At 39.3% G+C, this 21978-nt stretch overlaps 1 protein-coding gene across 2 annotated transcripts in view; it reads left to right on the top strand.

The window, feature by feature from the left end:
- The window catches only part of MALRD1 (MAM and LDL receptor class A domain containing 1), a 228651-nt gene that overhangs the window by 157882 nt on the left and 48791 nt on the right, over positions 1-21978 (top strand). For both annotated transcript variants that reach the window (XM_080974345.1, XM_080974346.1), the window contains 3 exons: positions 1365-1522; positions 5853-6054; positions 17269-17544. In XM_080974345.1, the coding sequence (XP_080830471.1) occupies positions 1365-1522; positions 5853-6054; positions 17269-17544 (636 nt within the window). The remainder of the gene's footprint in view (positions 1-1364; positions 1523-5852; positions 6055-17268; positions 17545-21978) is intronic.

Genomic DNA, 21978 nt, shown 5'->3' with positions numbered 1-21978 from the left:
TGGACACACTGCCACTGCCAAACATAACTGACTCCTGTACCAAACAATTATATAATTATACAACAGTCCCAAAAAACCTCACAGCCTTCTGGTACATTTGATTTGTCTTTAGGAAAGATAAACATTTTAAGCGCCATTCCTGTCATTTCCTTGTTGCTTTCTAGACCCATAAGGAAACCACAGTGTTTACCGCAACTCCCTTGTCTCAGAAATGATTGGCACAATAATCTAGTGATCTTTCCTACCGCAGTCCCTGGTAATATTTTTTTTGCCACAGTTGATTAGACATATCTTCAGTGATGAAATGGTCCTCTGAATCTACTAGCACAGTTCCGGATTTTGCATTCCTAAGGGCAGTGCCACAGTTAGGGAAAGGGTCATGGTCACCCAGGTAAAAGATGGTGGCTGGGTCATCCTCAGAGGGGTTCAGGAGGTGGAGTAAATCACACTGTGGGGGCACCTCCCCTTTCCTTCATTTCCTCCTGCCTCTACTGCCACTGCTCCTCTTCATGGTGATAGTGGTGGTAGCCTCTCCTCCTTTGCCACTTTCGTTTTTTTCATTTGCTTCAGTGGTAAGGATATCTGCGTCCCAATCTCCCTTTCTCCTTTGCTGTAGGAGGTAGGGAGGTAAAGGAGGTAGGGAGGTCAAGAGCCTCACCAATTGAGTAGAGGTGTGTTCCCCAAGGTGCAGGCCATGGGTGGTTGTTCCTATTGTCATCCCCCCCCCCCCAGGCCAGACTTGGATGCTGGGATGTGGGGAAACCAATGATAACAGCCTCCAGCTGCTTCTCTTGAGTCCCCCGCCCCAGCTATTCCTGTCTGTTGTGTGTGCCATGAGGCCTGCCCTACTCCTTCTAAGCTAACCTGCTGCCCTCAGGTGTGGTGGAAGATGCTGTTCCATCACCAGTGAAGATTCAACTGCTTTTTGGTTTGCTTCTCTACATTGAATTGGGGGAGGGCACCATCTTGTCCTTCGAGTCAGGCAGCAAAATGTCCTTCATCTACTTATTTATTTAGAAATCAGCTTTTCCCATAGATAGTTGTATGAATAATCACTAAGTCTCTGCTGCTAGATTTATAAAGATAACATTCCCTAGTCACTCTGGTAGTACGTAATGTCACAATTGTATTTCAAATTAATCCAAAACTACTGCTATTCCTTGGATCTGCATTATCAAGCAGATGGATCAAAAATCCCCACTCATTCAGCTACAAGCATACATTGAAAGTCTGATTGTGAATATAATAACACGCTTAAGAGTTTAACAGGATAACGTCTTGCATCTGACACCCTAAGAGAAATATGTTTCCTTTTGTTTTAAAACATTGTTAATACTAACAGGATTTCTTTTGTCTTCTTGAAGGTAATGGGCACAATTTTTTGTATGTCAATTCATCTACTCAACAAAAAGGGGACAGAGCAAGAATAGTTACCACCCAGTACTTCCCAGCCAGTCTGGGGATATGCACATTGCGATTCTGGTTTTGGCCATTTAATTCCCCTGAAATTGGATTGTTAAAGGTAAGCAAAACAAGGAATTTAATATCTAGTAGATTATAGTTGTATTATTCATCCTTTTCTTGGTTGCCAGTTCCATTATTTCCCACACTATAGTCCAACCTGCTTGAAAAAACAAAGTCAACATTGGCAGCGCTACGATGTTCTCATTTCAGAAGAGCTGTGCATGCAGTCCCTCCCAGTCACTGTACACAATCTCAAGATAATGTTCTTATACAAGAACAACTTATCAACTTATTTTCTCACCGTCCAATCTGTTTTGCTAGATATTGCATGTGGAATGCAATGGAAATGTAATGTAATTGAGGGTGGACATATCTTTCCATTTCAGTTTCTCTCAATTTCTCATTTTTCCAGTCTTAAATTCAGTTCTCCACTTTTCAATATCAGTTTGTGGTCTTTTTTTTTTTATCCTCAGGAAAAGTCATCAGCATTTTACTGCAGATTTCTCCTAATACACTCATTAAGAATGGGAAAAAATTAGCATTTTTGCAAAGTGGTTTTCCCTAATAGTGTATGTTATTTTCACTAATATATCACTTTTATGAACATATAATATATCCCCTTTTGTGACGCGGGTGGCGCTGTGGGTTAAACCACAGAGCCTAGGACTTGCTGATCAGAAGGTCGGCGGTTCGAATCCCCGCTACAGGGTGAGCTCCTGTTGCTCGGTCCCTGCTCCTGCCAACCTAGCAGTTCGAAAGGACGTCAAAGTGCAAGTAGATAAATAGGTACCACTCCGGTGGGAAGGTAAACGGCGTTTCCGTGCGCTGCTCTGGTTCGCCAGAAGCGGCTTAGTCATGCTGGCCACATGACCCGGAAGCTGTACACCGGCTCTCTCGGCCAGTAAAGCGAGATGAGCGCCGCAACCCCAGAGTCAGTCATGACTGGACCTAATGGTCAGGGGTCCCTTTACCTTTACCTTTATGAACATATATCTTAGTATTTGAATTTTTGTACATCTTACTCGGCTGGGGAACTGCACTGCAATATTTGGAGAAGTGCAAATTTCAAAGGATGGCTTTTGTTTCGGTTCTGTTATTGTTTCAAAAAGTGCAAGTTAGATAGGTTCACCTTTAAATGCACTACATTCATTCCTGCACTACTCTTTTTTTAATAAGGTGTATGTGTGTGTGCTGAACATTGGCTGTGTGATTTAGAGTTGCATGTTCTGCGCTGCTGGAGAAACTTGGAGCAAAGCAGCCTTGACTGTTTTCATCTCCATTGTGACTCCCATGGCTCTCTGTGGCTTGTGCTTTTCTTTGAAGCAGCTGTGTACTGGTGTTCCATGTTTGGAATGAGAAAGATTTTCTAGTAATGATAGTGAGGTTCTGTGTACTCAGAAGATTGCTTCTAATGGAAGCCTTGTCCTTAAAGCTACAGATCTTAGCTGATATGATACCTATGTGATACCTGAAGAACTGCATATTGCTACCAGAAACTACTGGATTGCTTTTGCAGTAGTTATTCTACTTATTTAATAATACATGCAGAGCATTGACTGCTGAAGGTCACTTTTATGTGGATCCTGAATTTTGTGCAAACCAGTCCAGGGACCATACATCAACCATTAATGATTTTTCCTGTGTTGAATTTTGTGGATTTTCACATTATACACAGTTACTTGGCAGTATATGAAATTAATCCAGGATTTTTAAATGCAATTTTTTGTGACTTTGTAATATAGTTTTTAATAATTATTATTTTAAAATCCTTTGCATCGGGTTCCTGTTACATAATTTCCAGAGTGGCAGCTGTGTTAATCTGTTGCAGTAAAAATCTCAAAGAGTCTTGTGGTGCCTTAAAGACTAACATATTTATTATGGTATAAGTCTACCCTCCACCAAAAAAAGTTAGTGTTTTAAGTACCACAAGACTCATTGTTTTTGCAGATGATAAAAAACAGATTTGTCGTTTTGTTGTTGTTGTTGTTGTTGTTGTTGTTGTTGTTTTAAAAAAACCTTTAATAATTATTTCCAGAGGTTGTTTTCTCTGGTGTAAACATACTGGTGTTGTAAAATCATGTATCAGAGGCAGCACTGGATGAATGCCTCTGAAATACAGTAGCAACCAATCAATGCACCAATAGATACAAAACTTGGAGACTGGAGATGAAAACCTAGGAACATTCAATGTATATTTCTGGCAACACAAAATTCATTTTCCTTAAGGGACAAGTATAAAGGTACATGGTGTAATGCTGTCTGCTGTTCTCTTGAAGAAGCACAACACTTCTTCTATTGCATCTCTATTGGATCTCTTCCCTAAAGCTACTGCCAGGTGTTTCACAGGGATACCCTATTATTTAGGCATTGCAGACATTAATTGGTGCGTAGGCAGGAAGCAACCTCACAACAGTGTCTTGGAATTAAGAGATATCAGTAAGGCAGCTAGAAAGCAAAGTGCTTGTTTTTCAGGAAAAAAGTCAAAACATCTGAGAAACCCTAAAACAATAAGTGGTGAGGATCAAATGAAAAGTCTTGTACATTTTTAAATAGAAAGAGTTTTAAGGCAACTCAAATAAATGCCCACAGCATCAGAAATAAATTTAATATTCCCCAAATTTGAAGAATAAATTCATGCTGGTGGAAGCGTCTTCCACACACACGTTTCTCTCATGACAGCCAGTGCCAGACTCGTACAGTTATATTCCGGGCCGTTGTACACATAAGCGAAATGCGTCTAAGTGGGGAGCCCACTGCAGTACATACAGCCTCCCGCCCAAGAGCTGTTGAGTGAGGTAGCACAGCACCAGCGAGAGCTCCTTGCGCCATTTTGGAACCCTTGGGTTCTTTTTGTCTGGACTTTGGGCTCTGGGGAGGGTCTCCTCATGAGCCACAAGGAATTTCCAGCTCGCTCCCACCATTTCAGGTTAGAATTGAAATATTTTCTGATTCTGTGCATCTACACAGTCATACATAAGTGGTCGTGCATAAGTGGTGACTAACCTGGTTCACAGCGTTGTTGTGGGGATAAAGTGGAGGAGAGCTTTATGTATCACCCTGAGCCTGCAACCCTATACAAACTTATCTGGGAGCAAATCCCAATGAAGCTTTCAGTAGATAAGCAGAGGATTGCACAATGAACACCTTTGAGGAAGAGAAGAATATAAATGTATTCCCCCCCCCAGCAAGACTCACAAAATCTACTTCTTCCAATGCAAAAAAGGGAATGATATTTTCCCTCCTCCGTTACATATTTGTACTGAAATTGAAGGAGCGAGGCTGTCAGATGAACCATTCAGTATAGTACTCTATTTCTTAACATTCTCAGTATCAGACCTTGGCACCCCATGTTACTTTACTACCTAGATAGAACAAGTTGAGGAGAATAATTGCAGTTTCCCTGTTCAGCATCCCTTCACTGCAGTGCTGCTTGAACATACTGCCATAATACTGGAAGTTAAAGCAAAAATTAATTCCCCTTGTGATAATATATGTCCAATATTTCAGTTTTCCAGCTTGTTAGGCAGTTCATATTACATAAATTGCTGTGAACTGGGGTGTAATAAATTACAGCAGAGGACAGGCCAATTTCATTAAAAATGACTAATTTTTTTATTACTCCATCTCACTTTTGAGGAAGGAAAACACAGAGTGGCTCAGCAAATTTTTGTACTATTTCCCGTGATTTGGAAGTGATGCCATGCTGTTCTGTGAAATGCTGCTTAGCAAATTCAAGTTTACTTCTGCCAATCAGAGCCTATAGTAGTTCTAAGGGGAGGAAGAAAGGATAAAACCTCAAAAGGATGGCTGAGCTGAGAAGATGGTTTATTTTGGCTTACTGATAAATGCTTCTATGTTTATAAAATCTATCATCGCTATCTTAAGGAGCTTGGAATTGAGCCATCAATTATATTATATTGTATGTGCAAATATGTATTAGGAGATATTTTTAACTTGTATCTGTGAGTTTTAAAAGAAATAAAAACAACCTTTTCAATGCATTTCTAAATAAGGGTCCCAAACCTTTGGAGATGAAAGTACCAGAGACTTCAATAGGTCTTTCTTTTTATTTAAACTCCTAGACCTTCTTGACCAACAGCTGGCAACTCCCCACACACCCTGAAAACATCCCTGGCATAACACTACGTGGAGGAGTGTTCAAAATCTAGTTGCTGAAAATGCCCCACTTCTCCTACCCACTTCTCCCTCCATTAATCAAGCTATTTCTCTCTCCCTGTTCAAATACCTCCTGCATTATCCTCTACTCTCCATATAATATATTCTCATTGCTGTTGTGAATATGTGATTCCTTCTTTCTTGGGCATGCATTATGACACTTCTGTACTTACTAAATTGTTGTTGTGTTTTCTGTATTTGGCTATCAATAGGTGTATGCCATTGAAGAATTTGGAATGGATATATTGATGTGGGCAGCAACTGGAAATACAAAAAATACATGGACCTATGCAAATGTGGTCCTTTCCAGCAATAGTCCTTTCAAAGTGGCATTTGAAGCAGAAGTAGGAGCTAATGAGCCCATCGAATTTGCTCTCGATGACATTTCTTTCACACCAGAATGTGCATCAGGAGGTACGTAATTCTACAGATAAGTCGCTGGACACATATAATTAACTCATTATCTGTTTATTAATACATTTATAGTAGGTTCCCTCTTTGATATAAATACTTTGGGAACAAGTATGTTATTGTACACAATACAATTAGACTCCCCAAGATACTCAAGTGGTCATTTACTCATTGCATTTGATGTGTGTTTTCTAACATGAGTAATTCTCTTTCAGAAAAAACATGCGTGAGGCACCTCTGAGGACCAAGCTACATGAAGCAGTGACAGGGCCACCTGCCACTTACTTCCCCTTAGTACTTCTCCCTATGTATCCCCACCCCCACCTACATCCTGGGCTCAGCTGCATTACGACCAAGCAGTTTTCCACTTGTCCTGCTTTCTAGGCACAGGTCTGAGCAGTTTTCTGTTTGCCCTACCTCTCCCTGGGAAAAGCTGCTCTTTAGCACTGAATCAGAGCAAACATCAATCCGCTGAAAACCCAATTGACATTTGCTCCAATTCAGCAATAAAACCTGGGTTTTCCGAGGGGAAGACGGCAGGACAAGCGGAAGTCTGGTTGAGCCCTGAGAGAAAGGGGAAGAGATTGCAGGAATGTAAACCATGGACAAGCAGAGGTTCATCATCTGAGATAGGCTTTGATGGGTAGGAGAGAATATATTAATTGCAATTTATCCCTCCAGGTACCTGCATGTGTGGGTTAAACAGAATTTTATGATTTTACCCTTGGGCGCAAAATATGAAAGCCTGGGAAGTAGGTTGCAAAGCCTTGTTTTGAGCAAGTCCAGGTATGAAATAAGCCGGCTCTCCCTTTCTTACCATGCTTACCAAAGAATCAGGCAACAAATATAAAAATATAATTTACTTATAATCTTGCTTTTGTTTGAAAGGAGTAAAAGCTAAGCAGGCAAAATATGTAAATTGACAGTATTACCAGCTTCAGGCATCTGCCTGAGCTGGAGCAAGGACAGGGTATGCCTGTTCTCATGGCTGGTCACAGGAAGAGAGAGAGGAACAGGAAGTACTATTTGCTTTCTGTCCAGGAGAGGAGGGCAAATGACATCACACAGAGCCCTCTCTACCACTTGTATTTCCATGGTCTGAGTATCTACCTATCAGCAATACAGCTCTGTGGTGTTCCCACTTTTTATGCTAACCAATGAGAATTTGCGTATCACCTGTCATGTTGCTCCTTATCCTGGACTGTCTTTGTCCTCTGGATTTATATCTGATGAGGGCAGATCTGCATTTGAAGAGCCTGATCTGCTGCCAATTTAATGTCTAGTTTGGCCTCTTGAAGGTAGTTCACACTATAGAAAATTCATTCTTTTTTGTAGGGATATGATCACCCAGGTAAATGCCTTTATTTGAATGTAAATGAGGCAGCTGTGTGCAAATAGTCATTTGTTTAACTCTGCATGTTTAAGAAGACTATTTTGTGTGTGATTGGCAATAAGCAGATGGCAACTGTGGCACTTATGGCTAAGTGAAAAATGATAGCAGTGCTGGAAAATATGCTCATTAATAATATACCACTAGTTGCTCTGCTCTAATTATGACCTCCAGTTGCAAAACACCTCTCTCTCTCCAGTGAGTTGTTTAACCCCATGTTTAAAACAATGCCTCTTTTGTCAGTGATGATAAAAAAATATCTTGTGGGAAAGAAGCAGCATACAGATATGAACTTGAAATATTTGTGGTGCAGCACAACTTTTGCACTTGTGAAAAAAACAAAGAATTGTTTTAATTTCTACAGCGTAGTTCACATGCATCACAATTGACTTTGTATTGCTATTTTCAACCATAACCTTGTGACCCTGGTTATTAACAATCACTTCTATGGATATGAAGCTGAAAATACATGTTTCCAGCCAAAGTTGGGAACTGTTAAAATGCAATGATTTCAAGGGGAGTTATTTAAGAATAAACTTTTTAAACTCAACCCAGTCAGGGACTTTATGCCTCAGAAGGGTTGTTAATGAATCAGGTATATATATTTTAGATGATGATAGGTCAAATCTGACAGCCTTATAAATCCAAGGTTTACTGTGTGCATAACCTTTGCTCAAACTGCTTCAAAAATTGCATGGTTTTGTCCTTGTTAGTCTGGCAGCAAAAACCAACTGATGCTGGTTTGGTTGACATTCACTCTAGTTGGCATCAGTGGTATTGCGCCACAGTGAGAGATCAGTAAATCACCAACACGATGGTGTATTATGTTAGAAGACCTTTGAATTATGGATATGGCATTGCAGCTGTTTCTTGGTTTGGATCACTGCTCACAACTTCCAATGTGAAAACACCAGCATCATCAGAATACAAGTCTGAGAAACTCTGCCTGTGCTAGTAATAGCAAACATAAATATTTGTTTTGTAATGGTTTCGGCTACACAAATAAATAATATTCCTAAATAATATTTGTAAATGTAAATATAAAGGTGACATTATATTTAAATAATGAAATTAATAATGATAATATAGAACACCAGTGTCTGTAGATCCTTTGTGCTATGTATGACCTTGACTCTGATATTTACTTGTTAATGTTATTGCTGTAACTAACTAAGCTGCCCTACTATGTTGAACTGATAAAAATGCCCAGTGAAGATTACTTTTTTGGAGGTGAGTGAATTTAAATACTTTTAGGTTAAGGTTACCAGGTTTTTTCATTGAATCCAGGGACACTTTTCAACTTCAACTGTTTTTGTTAGGAGACTGATTTGTAAATCTGGGGACTGTCCCTGGGAAATGGGGACGTCTGGTAACCTTATTTTAGGTCTTGCCTAAAAAACAAGATGTTTGTTCCCTCCCTCCTCTTCTCTTCTCTTCTCTTCTCTTCTCTTCTCTTCTCTTCTCTTCTCTTCTCTTCCTTTTTTCTTTTTTCTGAATCAAAGAGCCTAGCACCTCTTCAAGCAGCTTGACTGTTCAGCTACCTTCCTAGGAGAGAATGCCCCTGGAAAGATATGATGTGTCACTCCCAGTGGCTCAGTTTTTTGAGGAAAATAATAGGTGCCTTCACTGACCACCCCTTAGACATTCGTAATCTTCTCTCCCCACCCACCCACAGTGCCTCCAAATATCCCTCTTCTGTTTTCACATGGGACAAAAGATCCCACAAAAGTGAAGTGAGGTAGAGATTCTTGGCCCAGCTTTAGTTTGAACTGTGATCTTATGAAAACATACAGATAGGAAACAGGCATAGAGCATTCCCAGTTAATCAAGGCTTATTATGGAATTACATTCATTTTTAAAAAAATAGGCAGGAAGACTCTATTCTGCTCAATTAGAGGGGACGGACTGTCTCTCTTTGATGAAAAGCAGCAGCTCCTTAACTTTTTGCCTTTTAGGTAAAGCACACTTTCTTTTCCCCTTTCCCCATATTTTTCTTCATATATTTGTATAAAAGCTTTGCATTTTAAAAATGGATTTGTGTGTGTTTTGCACACAGCACTTAGCTTTGTTCCACATTTTTTTCAACTCAAGATAAAGGAATAATATGAGAACTTGCTGTCTCACTTTTCTTGTAATGTTCTCTTCCCTTAAAGGATTGCTTTGTTGCTGCAGACTTTTTGTCTTTCTTTCTGCATTATTACTTCTCCAGCCTCACTTTAATTACTTTAGGTTTCCCAGGGCAACATGTTCTAAATGGAAGCAATCACAATTTAGCTGGTTGGTAGCTCTAAGCAATAAAGCATTATCAACTTCTTAAGTTCACCAGAGGTTTTATTTTTTTCTTAAACAGCAAGACCTCATTAGACTGGGGAATTTTGCTAGAATGCTGCCCCTCCCCCATTTTTTAAAAATGTCCGTGAGAAAGTATGATCTTGTGTCCTTCCAGTAAAATGCCAGAGTAACTTCAATACTTCATTCATTGTAAAACTGGGTGTTGTCATCTGCTGATGCTTCTGAATATTGTTCTCTTCAACATGAGTTTTGCCTTTACTGACCTACTGAGGTGCTGTATATTTGAAATTGTTGAGTCATGTTCAGCCTTAATGTATTTAGTTACTGTTCATAATAGGGAGCATTTCATAGTGTGGTTTCTAGTGTTTTCTTACATTGTACTTTCTGGAATCTTGGAGCGCTCAGCTGCCTGTTATGTGTTTGGAGGGTAGAGACACAGTTCAAAGTGAGCTTTTTGAACCTCTTGAGCTCCTGTAGTTTGCTCTAGTGGCTCATAGGTGGGGTTTATTTCAGACATATTAGGTAGCAATAGAGGTCAATTGTATTCGAAATGCTTGCTTGATCCTTGATCGTTCCTACTACCCCAACACAACAAAGCTAACAATAACAGGAAGAAGTAGAACAACGGATTGCAGTGTTCAATTCACATACCTGGGAATAGTCCTCTGGGCTTCTATTTCCTTTGATGGTTGGAGACAAAACATGACTGCACAATAGTAACAGCTCAGCCTGCAGTTCTTATTTCAGTCCTTGACTGCCTAGCTTCAGTCCTAGTCCCTGGAGCTACTGCAATGCTGAATTGCAATATGTAACAAGGGGGGGGGGGATAAAATCCTCTGGGCAAATCATACAAACCTAATGCAATCAATAGTGAAATAAAATAAAACTTGATTTTGGAGATGATTTGGAAAATGAAAACTGGGCTAGAACTATGTCTGTGTAAATTTAGCCATGGCCAGCTTTGTGTTTAGGGTGTTCTAGACAAAGTGCTCTCCAGCAAGCCTGTTCCTTCACTGACTAGATAAAAGAGTAAAATCAAGGGGGAGGGAAATCACAGCCATACTTTAAAATGTACTTTTAGTATTTTAACTAAGTACTAAACAGATTAAAACCACCTCAACTTTGTATGCATCTGGGTAGATGCTTAGAAACAATAAGATTTTTCTCAGGAGCTGAGAAGAGGAGAATGAAGGCACCTGCTTGATCTCAACAGGCAGGGAATTCCAAAATGTAAGCGATGTCATGCCAAGCAATCAAGTTCTTACAAATACAGAACAGGTATTATATGGCACCTGTAGTAGTGCCAGTTCAAAGTGGCCAATCAAAGTGGTCTAGTGGGCATATATGCCACTCTAGGCCACTGTAGGAATTTAAAATGACATTTAGGCTTGTAAAGGTAAAGGGACCCTTGACCATTAGGTCCAGTCGTGGTCGACTCTGTGGTTGCGGCACTCATCTCGCTTTATTGGCCGAGGGAGCCGGCATACAGCTTCCAGGTCATGTGGCCAGCATGACTAAGCCGCTTCTGGCGAATCAGAGCAGTGCACGGAAACGCCGTTTACCTTCCCGCTGGAGCAGTACCTATTTATCTACATGCACTTTGACGTGCTTTCAAACTGCTAGGTTGGCAGGAGCAGGGACCGAGCAATGGGAGCTCACCCCGTCACAGGGATTCGAACCGCCGACCTTCTGATTGGCAAGCCCTAGGCTCTGTGGTTTAACCCACAGTGCCACCTGCGTCCCATTTAGGCTTGTACCATTGCCTAAATTGAAGTGTTTTTTGTTTTACTTTTAAAGGAGAGCCCAAGGCAAGCATCATCAGGGAGCCCTGCCAGGGTGTTGGGATCCTGGCAGCTGGCCCAAAATGTCAGGTTCTGACTCTGGCCCTGGAATTGAGTTCATGTTCTTCTTGCACTGCAACAGAATGAAAGCAAAAGGGAAATTCAGAGGGACTTGAATGGGAGCTGGAATTCTGTTTTCACAATTCTGCTTTTCACAATCGGACTATTAAAACTGGGTAGCCAGTTTACTTGCTTTCCTTTTTTGACTGCTCCATTCCCTGATCTCTTCTTTAAGTCTACAAAATGAAGGAAAGATTGTATTGGCCACTCCTGTTAATAACAGCTTCTACGTCTAGATTCAGGTATGGACACCTGCAGCCCCATTCTACCTCAAATGCTCTCAAGCACTGTTAGAGTTTGTTTGCTGAGGTGTGGTGCAATTTGTTACAACAGCAGCTTTGTTTCATAAATGCAGTCTAGAGGGGGATTTCAGAAACATGAGCAAGAAGAACACTTTGAATTTGTCTGTGAGTCAGGAAGCCTATGCTGTCCCATCAAACTCTAATGTTTCCTGAGCAGATGGCCTCTGGGGTAGATTAGAACTAGATTACCTATTCCTTTATAGACCAAAAGCAAGACCTTGGGCACTCGCTCCCTGAATTATAGGCATCAGTAGTCTGTTTAATGCTTTGGTGAACACTCATGATAATTCACAACCCTGTCAGGAAGGCCATAAACATTGAAAGTTTGACTTTGTGAACATTGCAATGATCAGTCAAGTATGATACTTGTCCTTGTAGAGATCAGTTCTTTCCTGCAAATGAAGGTACACATGGAATACTAACACTTTGACTGTTGCTTTGGAGTTTCAATACAGCTGGGAGTCTTCTTATGCTGGAAGCCTTAACTGGTATAATTTTGATTTATTCAGCATTGCAAAAGAGCACTGTTCTTTTTGTATCTATTTAATTTGAGCATCTACAGTCTAAACAGGGATAGAAATTCAGGGTCTAGTGAATAATTGAAAATTCACTGTTTATTTCACAGGATTTTGCTGTTAATTGCAGTTCTGGATCTGCAGATTTCTCTTGATTCTCTTGATCAGAAAAAGCTCTTAAGAATAAATAGTGTGTCTAAATTCCCTTTTATGGGATGAAATCCTAAGCACTGGATGGATGTAAATCCTATTGAACAGATTAGCTTGCAGTCAATAAGAAAATACCGCCCTGTTTGATTCCTCCAATTTTTTTTTTAAAAAACACTGGATTTGCTTTTGCTTTGTTAGTCATTGCTTATCCATTTGTACTCCTGCATTGCCACACACTCTCTAGTTTCTTTAATTGAGCTCAAGTAGTGCTAAATGCTCCCTCAAAAGTGCCTTCCCTGTTTGTTCAAGAGGATGAGAGGGCAATCATAAGCACAAGAAGGTGGCATGAATTAAGCCATCATAAATTAAGTGGGGGCAAAATATGCCAGATCCACACTCTGTTCAGAAGTAAGGCTGCTGCTGGCTGAGCAGGTATAAGCCTGGGAGAGGGAAAGCAAACTTTTAAATAGTGTTTGAGTTACACCACCCCTTTTGTCTGGTTCCCAGGTCTTGCTGAATGGGTTTGGATGTGCTGTAGTCTAAGTCCCCCTTTCCCTCCTGCCACACCCACACCACACTGCTTTTCCAGGGCTTGCACTGGTTTAAGATCCACATGGGTTCTTGCTGAGCTGACTTGGAGGAGATACACCAGTGTTTTTCTGGCTGCGAACTTAAGTTAGTGTAGCCCTGTTGAACTGGAAACCTCCCGGCTCAGCTAATGATGTACCAGGTCTTCACTCACGCCAGCAGTTTTGGCATTAGGACTGCACCCTGGGTCTAGTAATTATTATATTGACTTAATGTACATCTTACTCTTCCCCCTTTTCTGATATTTGTGGGAAATAATTCAAATCCTGACCAAGGAAATTTGTTCCTATGCTGATATCAAACTTTTTCAACACTTGAAAGTACTTTATCAATGTTTATTATTTAATATTGAAATCAAATGTCTTTAGGGCAGCTAGAAGAAAAGGGTATCTGAAAACAAACCACTTATTCAATCCTAAGGCTGCAATCCTAAACCCAGTGGGACTTACTACCACATAATCATGCACAGGATTTTCATAATTTAAGAGGGGATTATAATTTATAATGCCTAGAAACCACCCCTACTGCTAGAAGACAGTATTGAGGAGCCACTGAGAAGTACTCTCTGCAGACAGAGATGTCTTGTTTAGCCATCAGTCAGTCAGCTGTTCTTAACCTGAAAGGTTGTATCTAACAGGATGTAATTTCCAAGTGTTGCTAAGGCCCCGAGAGTCAGATCAAAGTTCAGTGGCGTGCCATCCTAGTTCATGACTTCATTGCTTTGGCTACTAGTGAGGGCACAAATCATCTGGAGGACCTGCCAACTGCCTACCAAGGAGTTAGGCTTACTGTGATCAGCAATTGCTGGCACTTCTAACTGCCCAAGTGAAATGATGCATTTAGTACTGTAACTTCCAAACCATCCATAATTCTTTGCTAAGAGAGAGGAAAACAATAACACACAAAATAGCTTCCCGTACTCCCCGTACTTCCCCACTAGTAGTAGCAACAAACTACTATAATGGTACAAAGCTGTATGAAAATATTCTAGTCTCTGATGTGTTAGGAGCCTGTGCTCTTCTTTGGGGATCACAGAAACCATTGACATATATTAGCATATATTAGTATATTAGCATTGGACACTGCCACAAGATTTGTGTTGTATCTGTAGCTTTAAACACGTTAAGATTCAGATCTGTTTGTGTGTTATTTTGTGGTCTCATCACTTCATTTTGTGGTTTGGGTTCCAGGCTACTCTGTATAATCTAAAACTCTGTGGCCCCCATTCACCATAATGGGAAATCTAAAAACAGCTATAATGTTTTCCTTGACCAAAATGGATGGAATAGTTGGGCGGGGTATAAATAAAAAATATATTATTTATTACATGGAAGCTCATTAAGACTGTATTAGACTTGCCAAATTGCAGATAAATAGGTCCAGAAGCTTTTAGTGGGAGAAATAATTCATTTCCCTCCATAATCCTTCATGAGTAGGGGAAAGCACAGGGGACGGGTGGGAGTCTTGTTCTTTCTCACCTTAAAACAATTAAGAAGTGGCCAAGTGATATGTATTCTTGCTTGTACATGTTTTAAAAGTTTGAACCATCACACCAGCTTTCCCATCCCACTAGTTTTTTGTGCTATCCAGAAGGCTTCCTGTAATGTATTTTTTTGTGGTTTAATTGTTTTATCTTTTTGTAAACCACTTCGAGTTTTTTGTTTTTTGTTTATATCAAGCAGTGCATAAATTTTATGAAATTAAATGAATAAATGTTGGCTCATCTGGTTTGCCATACTAGGAATTTTCTGAGTCAGCTCTCAAGCATTGTAGTTTCAGTTCTGCATTACAAGGTGCAACCTCCTGGTTCCCCCTCCATAAACCGTTTGTGTTAGAATTATTTCTGTTTATGTATCCTCTGTGTGGCCTTCTCTTCGTGATGCTTTTCATCTCTAGTACATCTTACAACATGAGACTGTCTGGAATGCTGCCTGTAGAGTTCTGATTAGCAATTTGTTTATTTATTGTTAAAGTAGAACAACGTTTGTTTGTTTAAAAAGCAACCTGAAATGAAGCTTTTGGGGTTGTTGTTTCTTTAAAAATCCTCCACTGCTATGCTTTAACAAAAAAAGCAAAGCCCACAGAAAAGCTAGAGAAAGATAAAAATATATAGTAAAACACAGAACTATACAATATAAAAAAAGTCCAGAAACAAAGCAACAGAACGACACAATGTTTTGTGAGCACCCTGACATTGCCCTTCAGGAAGGCAGCAAAAAATCCCAGTTCACCTCATTAGTTGGCCCATGCAGAGCCAATGCACACCCCTAACATATGTTTTCTTGACAAAGGCCTTAAGAGCAGCATTTTTCTCTTAAATTCATTAGAAATTCACATTGTTTCAGTAAATATGGGTACAGTCATCAGAAGTTTGTTGGTTCTTACCAAAGCAGAAATTGGTGGTTTTTAAATATAATTTTGCTTTGTTGGTATATACACGGTGCACACAAGAGAAAGTTAACTATGCCAAAGTCCCACTGAAATTAATGGGATTTTCGAACTTCCCGTGCTTAGTTCACAGTGCATCATCAGCATGCTAAACTTTCCCTGGATTGTGTTTTGGTTACAATGATCACTCTTCTATGGAAGTATTGTGTCACAGAATGTCACAGAAAATGAGCTCTTGGGTTTTAGATTTTATGTGGTATAAATGCTTAGAGTGTCAGATAGGGCCCAGGGAAACCAAGGTTCAAATCCTCATCAGCCATGAAACTCTCTGAGCGATCTTGGGCCCGTCATTCTCTCTCAGCTTGGCCAGCATCACGAGTTTGTTGTGAGGATAAAATGGGATGGGCAAGAACTCTGTACATTGAGCTGAGGTGCTTGAGTAAAGGGTATGAAAATATAATAAATAGTATTGTAGCTCTTTTAATGGGGGACCATCACTCACACAAGAAGTTGCATCATTGTCCACTTTGAATGGCAAATTGGCAGTAGCATGCTATACTTAATACCATTTTAGGATAGTGCAATTACAAAGAAGGTGTGAATGGGTATGTTTATTACCTGAGATGTTGATACTTAAAAATATCCTGAAGGGGGAGAACCTCATTTATCTCACATAATAAACAGCAGTGTCTTATACTTCCGATTTTTTCTAAATTGAAACATTTCATTTAGACTATATATAAATGTTTATTACTACCTTTCTGCTCCAGGAACCAAAGAATACCATAGCATATATCTGTGTTAGCTATGTCAACAGTAAGATCTAACTAATTCCAGCCAATGTTTGGTGCTAGAAGAAATACTGGATCATTAATGTTAATGAAACGTGCAAACAGTTAAAAAAAACACAAGTCTTTATTGTATAGCTTTGGACTGGATTTATGGAGATAAGAATTTGATCAACCATCAGATATTTCTTCACTGAATCTCAGGACCACCACTTTTCATTCTTAACTATATTGGCCTCTCAATCCTAAACACATTTATTTTGATGTACTCCAATTGATTTCTTTCTCAAACCTCCTTCTAAATAAGCTTGCTTGAATCATAGCCTTGGTCCTTATGTATCCTGACCTCTGTTAAATTCTTCTTCCAAAGAGCAAGTTGTCAGAATGGCATAAATACTTAGGCCCTAATTCTGCCAAGGATTTAAACACTCTCATTATTCAAGGCAAAGAGGATGACTCTTTTTCAGAAGTACAAAAAAGAAAAAAAGAAAAAGAAGGTTTGACTGCCTGTGATTATAAAGGAAATTAAGGTTACAATGCCAAAAAAATATTTACTTGGGAGTATGCCCTATTGAATTCAGTGGGATTTTCTTGTAAATATAAATGCTTAGGCTTGTGTAGCCAGTTGCAGCAATCTTACCTTTTACTCAATATCTCCTATGTCAGATGCATTATTCCAGAAAGAAGTGGTTAAAAAGCTGCAACTAATTCAAAGCATGCGTACTCAGTGAGAAATAACATACTCCCATGTAAGTGTGGAGCCTAAGTTCACTCTGCAGATTTCTGAAAACAGTAGCTGATAGGGTAAGAAGGCTCCCTGAAAAGGTAAGGAGGCTCCCTGGCCCTGTAATTCAAGCAGATCATCTTATAATTGAAATTCTTTTCCACATCCTTTCCCCCTAGGACCAATTGTACCACAACCTCAAACGTGTGGCAGTGAGAGATACACATGCAGCTACGTAAAGCAGTGTGTGCCTCTTTCTGCAAAGTGCAATGGAGTGGAAGACTGCATTGATGGGACTGATGAAATGGCCTGCCCTACTGAGCAACCTACCACAGCCTCCCCGAGACATTGCAAGGAAGCGGAATTCCAGTGTGCTAACAAGTCGTGTATCCCATCACTCCTGAGATGCGATGGTGTGGCCGACTGTAGGTTCAATGAAGATGAAGCCAATTGTCGTAAGTTCATTGTATACAAAAACTACAACCCAAAATCAATGTAAAATATTATGATTCTATGGGTAATGTTTGGTTTATTTATTTTTACTTAACCCCCTGCCCACTGTTGTTGTTTAGTCGCGTCCAACTCTTCGTGACCCCATGGACCAGAGCACTCCAGGCACTCCTGTCTTCCACTGCCTCCCGCAGCTTGGTCAAACTCATGTTCGTAGCTTCAAGAACACTGTCCAACCATCTCGTCCTCTGTCGTCTCCTTCTCCTTGTGCCCTCAATCTTTCCTAGCATCAGGGTCTTTTCCAGGGAGTCTTCTCTTCTCATGATGTGGCCAAAGTATTGGAGCCTCAGCTTCAGGATCTGTCCTTCCAGTGAGCACTCAGGGCTGATTTCCTTAAGAATGGATAGGTTTGATCTTCTTGCAGTCCATGGGACCCTGCCAACTAGTATAACATAATATTGAATGATACGTCACATGGACGAATAACAAAGATAAGTCCCAGGGGTCTTTAGAAATTCCCAGTGCACCCTACAGCAATCTTATCACATTTGAGGCGAATTATAATTTATAGTTTGCCTCAATTATTATTGAATTATTATTGAATCATCAGGGCTAGGAAACTGACGCTTAAAGGTCTGACTTGGTCATAGTCTCTACTTGATACAGCAGAATGGGAATGGATCCAGCTACTACATATTCTAAACATTTGCCGCATCAATATAATAACAGATCAATCTTGTGCATATAAAGAGTCTACATTTCCCTGCCCTCTGATGTTATTAAGAAGTGGAATTGACTTTTAGGGGATGAAAAATTAAAGGCATGGCTCCATGATACCCTCCCATATAACAAATTTCTTCCTTGAGTTTAAACCATTGGGTTGAATACCTGTGATAAAGACATCTTTGTGTGCATTCTTGGACTGATGGAAGTTTCAAAATAGTTAAGATAATTTTATAAGATAAATATAAGATAAAAAACTAAAATAAGGTATGCACCTCAGTTACTGGCAAGACCTAGAAGAGGCTTAAGTATGCCCACTGGGAGCCACTCAAAAGAGTTAATTTAATTTAAAATACTGTTTATACAGTATATTTGGAATACTGGCACTGGAGTATGTATGGCAATTTTGTTGGTTCAAAAATGATGAATAAAGAAAAGAAAATATGACCTCACCCCAGAGCTCTGTATATATACAAATGGGCGCATAAATCTCCTTGTATGAGCAGACTTGCTCATTTACTTCATGGGAAGGAGCAGCTATTTTTCTGAATCCCTTTGTGCTGCCTCTCATGGAAGCAAATGAGATAGCACTTACAGATAGAACTTATTTCTGTTCATGTTTCTGCAAGAGAGCACAAATAAGAAAATCTCATCATATTAATAGATCTGGGTTACAATTCTAAACTCAGTTTTCTAGGAGTAAGCCTTGTTAAATTCAATAAGACTAAATTGTGTGTAAATTTATATAGAGGCTACATTGTTAGGCGGCAATCCTGTGCACACTTACCAGGGAAAAAATCCTATTAAAAATATAAAAATAGTGTGCTGTAATTACTGAAAAGCAATACACCATGTTCTATTTCTCTTTTTAGTGTTAACGTGTGACACGTTTGTATTAAATGTTTGCGACTGTCATGAGGGCTGGCAGACATAAAACATTGCTACATGTGTGTGTTTTACGTTATCTCTCCTGAACTAGCAAGCCATGTGACTCCTATCATTTAATGCATATTGTTTCCCTTCCTGTTATAAATTCCTGATCTGTACCGCAAGCCACCTAGATTCTTTTCTGAGTTTTGAGCCCCAGTTTTTATTGAGTGAAAATTCCTTTCCCAGACCAGGCACTAGACTGGGGTGGTGTAGTTGAATGTGTTCCGTAGAGATAAAACTTAAATCCAGAATGAAAAAGGAGGCAATCAGAAAATCTTTCACTCAGATCTTTGTAAACCCTCATCTCCACTACTACTGCCACCACAAAATTCTTGCCATGTGTGATTTAAAGATTTGTGTAGGCAGGGGGATTCCAGCAGTGCTGACAGAAGAGCTTGATAGTAGGGTATATATGTTAATGTTGCATTATAACGATTAATATGGTGGATTTTATTTCCTGCTCTGTCTTCCAGAAGCATGAAATTACTGCTTATGGTTACAAATGTTGTACTTAGCCAGTCCTTCCACCATTCCAAATTCTTACAAAGAGGATATAATCTCACTTATTTGTTTTATTTTTTAAAACTGCATGATTTAAAACAGAGAAGGAATAAAAATTGAATTAATGGTAGGTAGGTATACATTGTTCATTTGCCCAAGTAGAGTGTGGCTTCACTGCTGACAGCAATGACTGAAAAATGATTTTCCTGTCCTTTATTCTGCCATTAATAGGATCTGGGTTGTATTCCTATAAACCTTGAAAGACAAAGTGTTAATGAATTTTATTTTATTTTTAAAGGGCTGAGTCTGTTTTCCCCTACCTCCATCCCTGTGGTGGAAACAAGTATAGTTGCACCCACAAAAACTTCAGTAGCATTCAGGATCCAACATAAATGTCATATCAGCATCATGAAACATTAATAGGATGGTGTTAATTGTCCCTCACAAAAGTCAGTTTTAACTATCAGAGAACCTGGACTGAATGCAATATTCATTAACTGCAAAACAAGAAATGCAACTTAAGTATAAACATTAAAACAGCCAGAGAATTCTAGAGTTACAGTTAAGTCCTTGCCAATATCTTAACTATATGCAGAGAATAAAAGCTGCTCAGACCTCATTCCTGAACAGTCCCTCATTCTGAATAGTCACATATGGCGGACTCAAATGCCTAACACTTACCAACAATTGACATAAAGGAGGATGTTTCTGCACACAGAATAACTGTTTCAGTTGATAGATTGCTGAGAAACTTGTAGCGATTTGGATCTGTCTGTGACAAACTTTCCTTGAGTATCCATAAAAACAACGAAAATAGCCAAAGTCTCCTAGGAGTACGTAGGGTAAAACTGTACAGTGGTACCTCAGATTACATACGCTTCAGGTTACATACGCTTCAGGTTACATACGCTTCAGGTTACAGACTCCACTAACCCAGAAATAGTGCTTCAGGTTAAGAACTTTGCTTCAGGATGAGAACAGAAATCGTGCTCCTGGGGCACGGCAGCAGCAGGAGGCCCCATTAGCTAAAGTGGTGCTTCAGGTTAAGAACAGTTTCAGGTTAAGTACGGACTTCCGGAACGAATTAAGTACTTAACCTGAGGTACCACTGCATTTGGCTGCTGAAATATATTGCTTGTAATTGTGATACTATTTGGTTTTTATTTTTATAATTAAATGTTGAAATAGTTTTCATTTTTCTGTTGTGTGCATTATGCTTTTCATTCTCACCATACTTCCATTTTACACACACACTACAAGAATGTTTTGCTAGTTTGGATAGTGTTTAGTGATAATGGATGAGGAGCTCATTCTTTTAGGAGCATACTTACTTTTAAAGAAGCATAATGTTTAATATTTTACATGCTATAGTATTATTCTAAAAATTATCTCATATGCAGAATCAATATGGATTAGATGGCATTAAAGATCTTAATCACGACTAAATAAAGGATTATTTAGGGAGATTACACAAAGTGAAAAGGGGGAATCATAAATGTAAACAACAATAAAAATACAATAAAAATATTTAAGAACAATTATGAACAACTAAAAACATATTAAAACTGTCACATACTCTCAGTTAATAATTCCATAATTCCCCTCTGGAAGTTCACCAATTAAGGCAGTCAAAATCATTGGCAAAAATGTGTCCCACAGTGGGTTTGCACCACTCTTTTTTCTTGCTTCAAAATGATTTTTGAATACTTCTGAAATCGTACCTCAGCACTAATGAATCTGATCACTTCATATTAACCAAACTAACTGAAAAAAACTAACTAAAAATCAAGTAGTCCTCATAAATTGAGCTAATTGAACTAATCCTACTGAAAGGTGAACTCTCCAAACTAATCAAAGTCAAAATAATTAATTCATTAAATCTTATCGTTTGCTGCTAAAATGCTGAGTTCAGTCAAGCTAAGGGATATTTGATTTACCTCTGTGTGGGATCTGTCTGAAACTCTGAGATGTGACATTATGGGGTGATACAAGTTGTGGTCAGATGGTTCAAAGATTATGTAGTCACAAAGTTCATGTTCAGTAATTATCCGCTGTAAATTCAGATTGCTAGATCTGGCAAATGGGACATACTATCTTGCTATTTTGAATAGTTTTTTCTGCTCTGTGTTCAAAATTTGAATCACATGAAATGCCTTGAGATACCTGTCTCTAATGTGGCTCTCGGAGTCATTTGGTGAATTTACGGTGATTTCACTGTAGTTATTGCTACTGATTCTTGAATTAACACAGTTGCCCTCAACCACCCAGCCGTTCCTTGTGGGTAT

This window comes from Podarcis pityusensis, assembly GCF_964106645.2.
Source record: "Podarcis pityusensis genome assembly, chromosome: 12".
Classification (NCBI taxonomy): domain Eukaryota; kingdom Metazoa; phylum Chordata; class Lepidosauria; order Squamata; family Lacertidae; genus Podarcis; species Podarcis pityusensis.
Note: the sequence above shows the minus strand (reverse complement) of the source record. Positions and strands in the feature narration are given on the sequence as shown.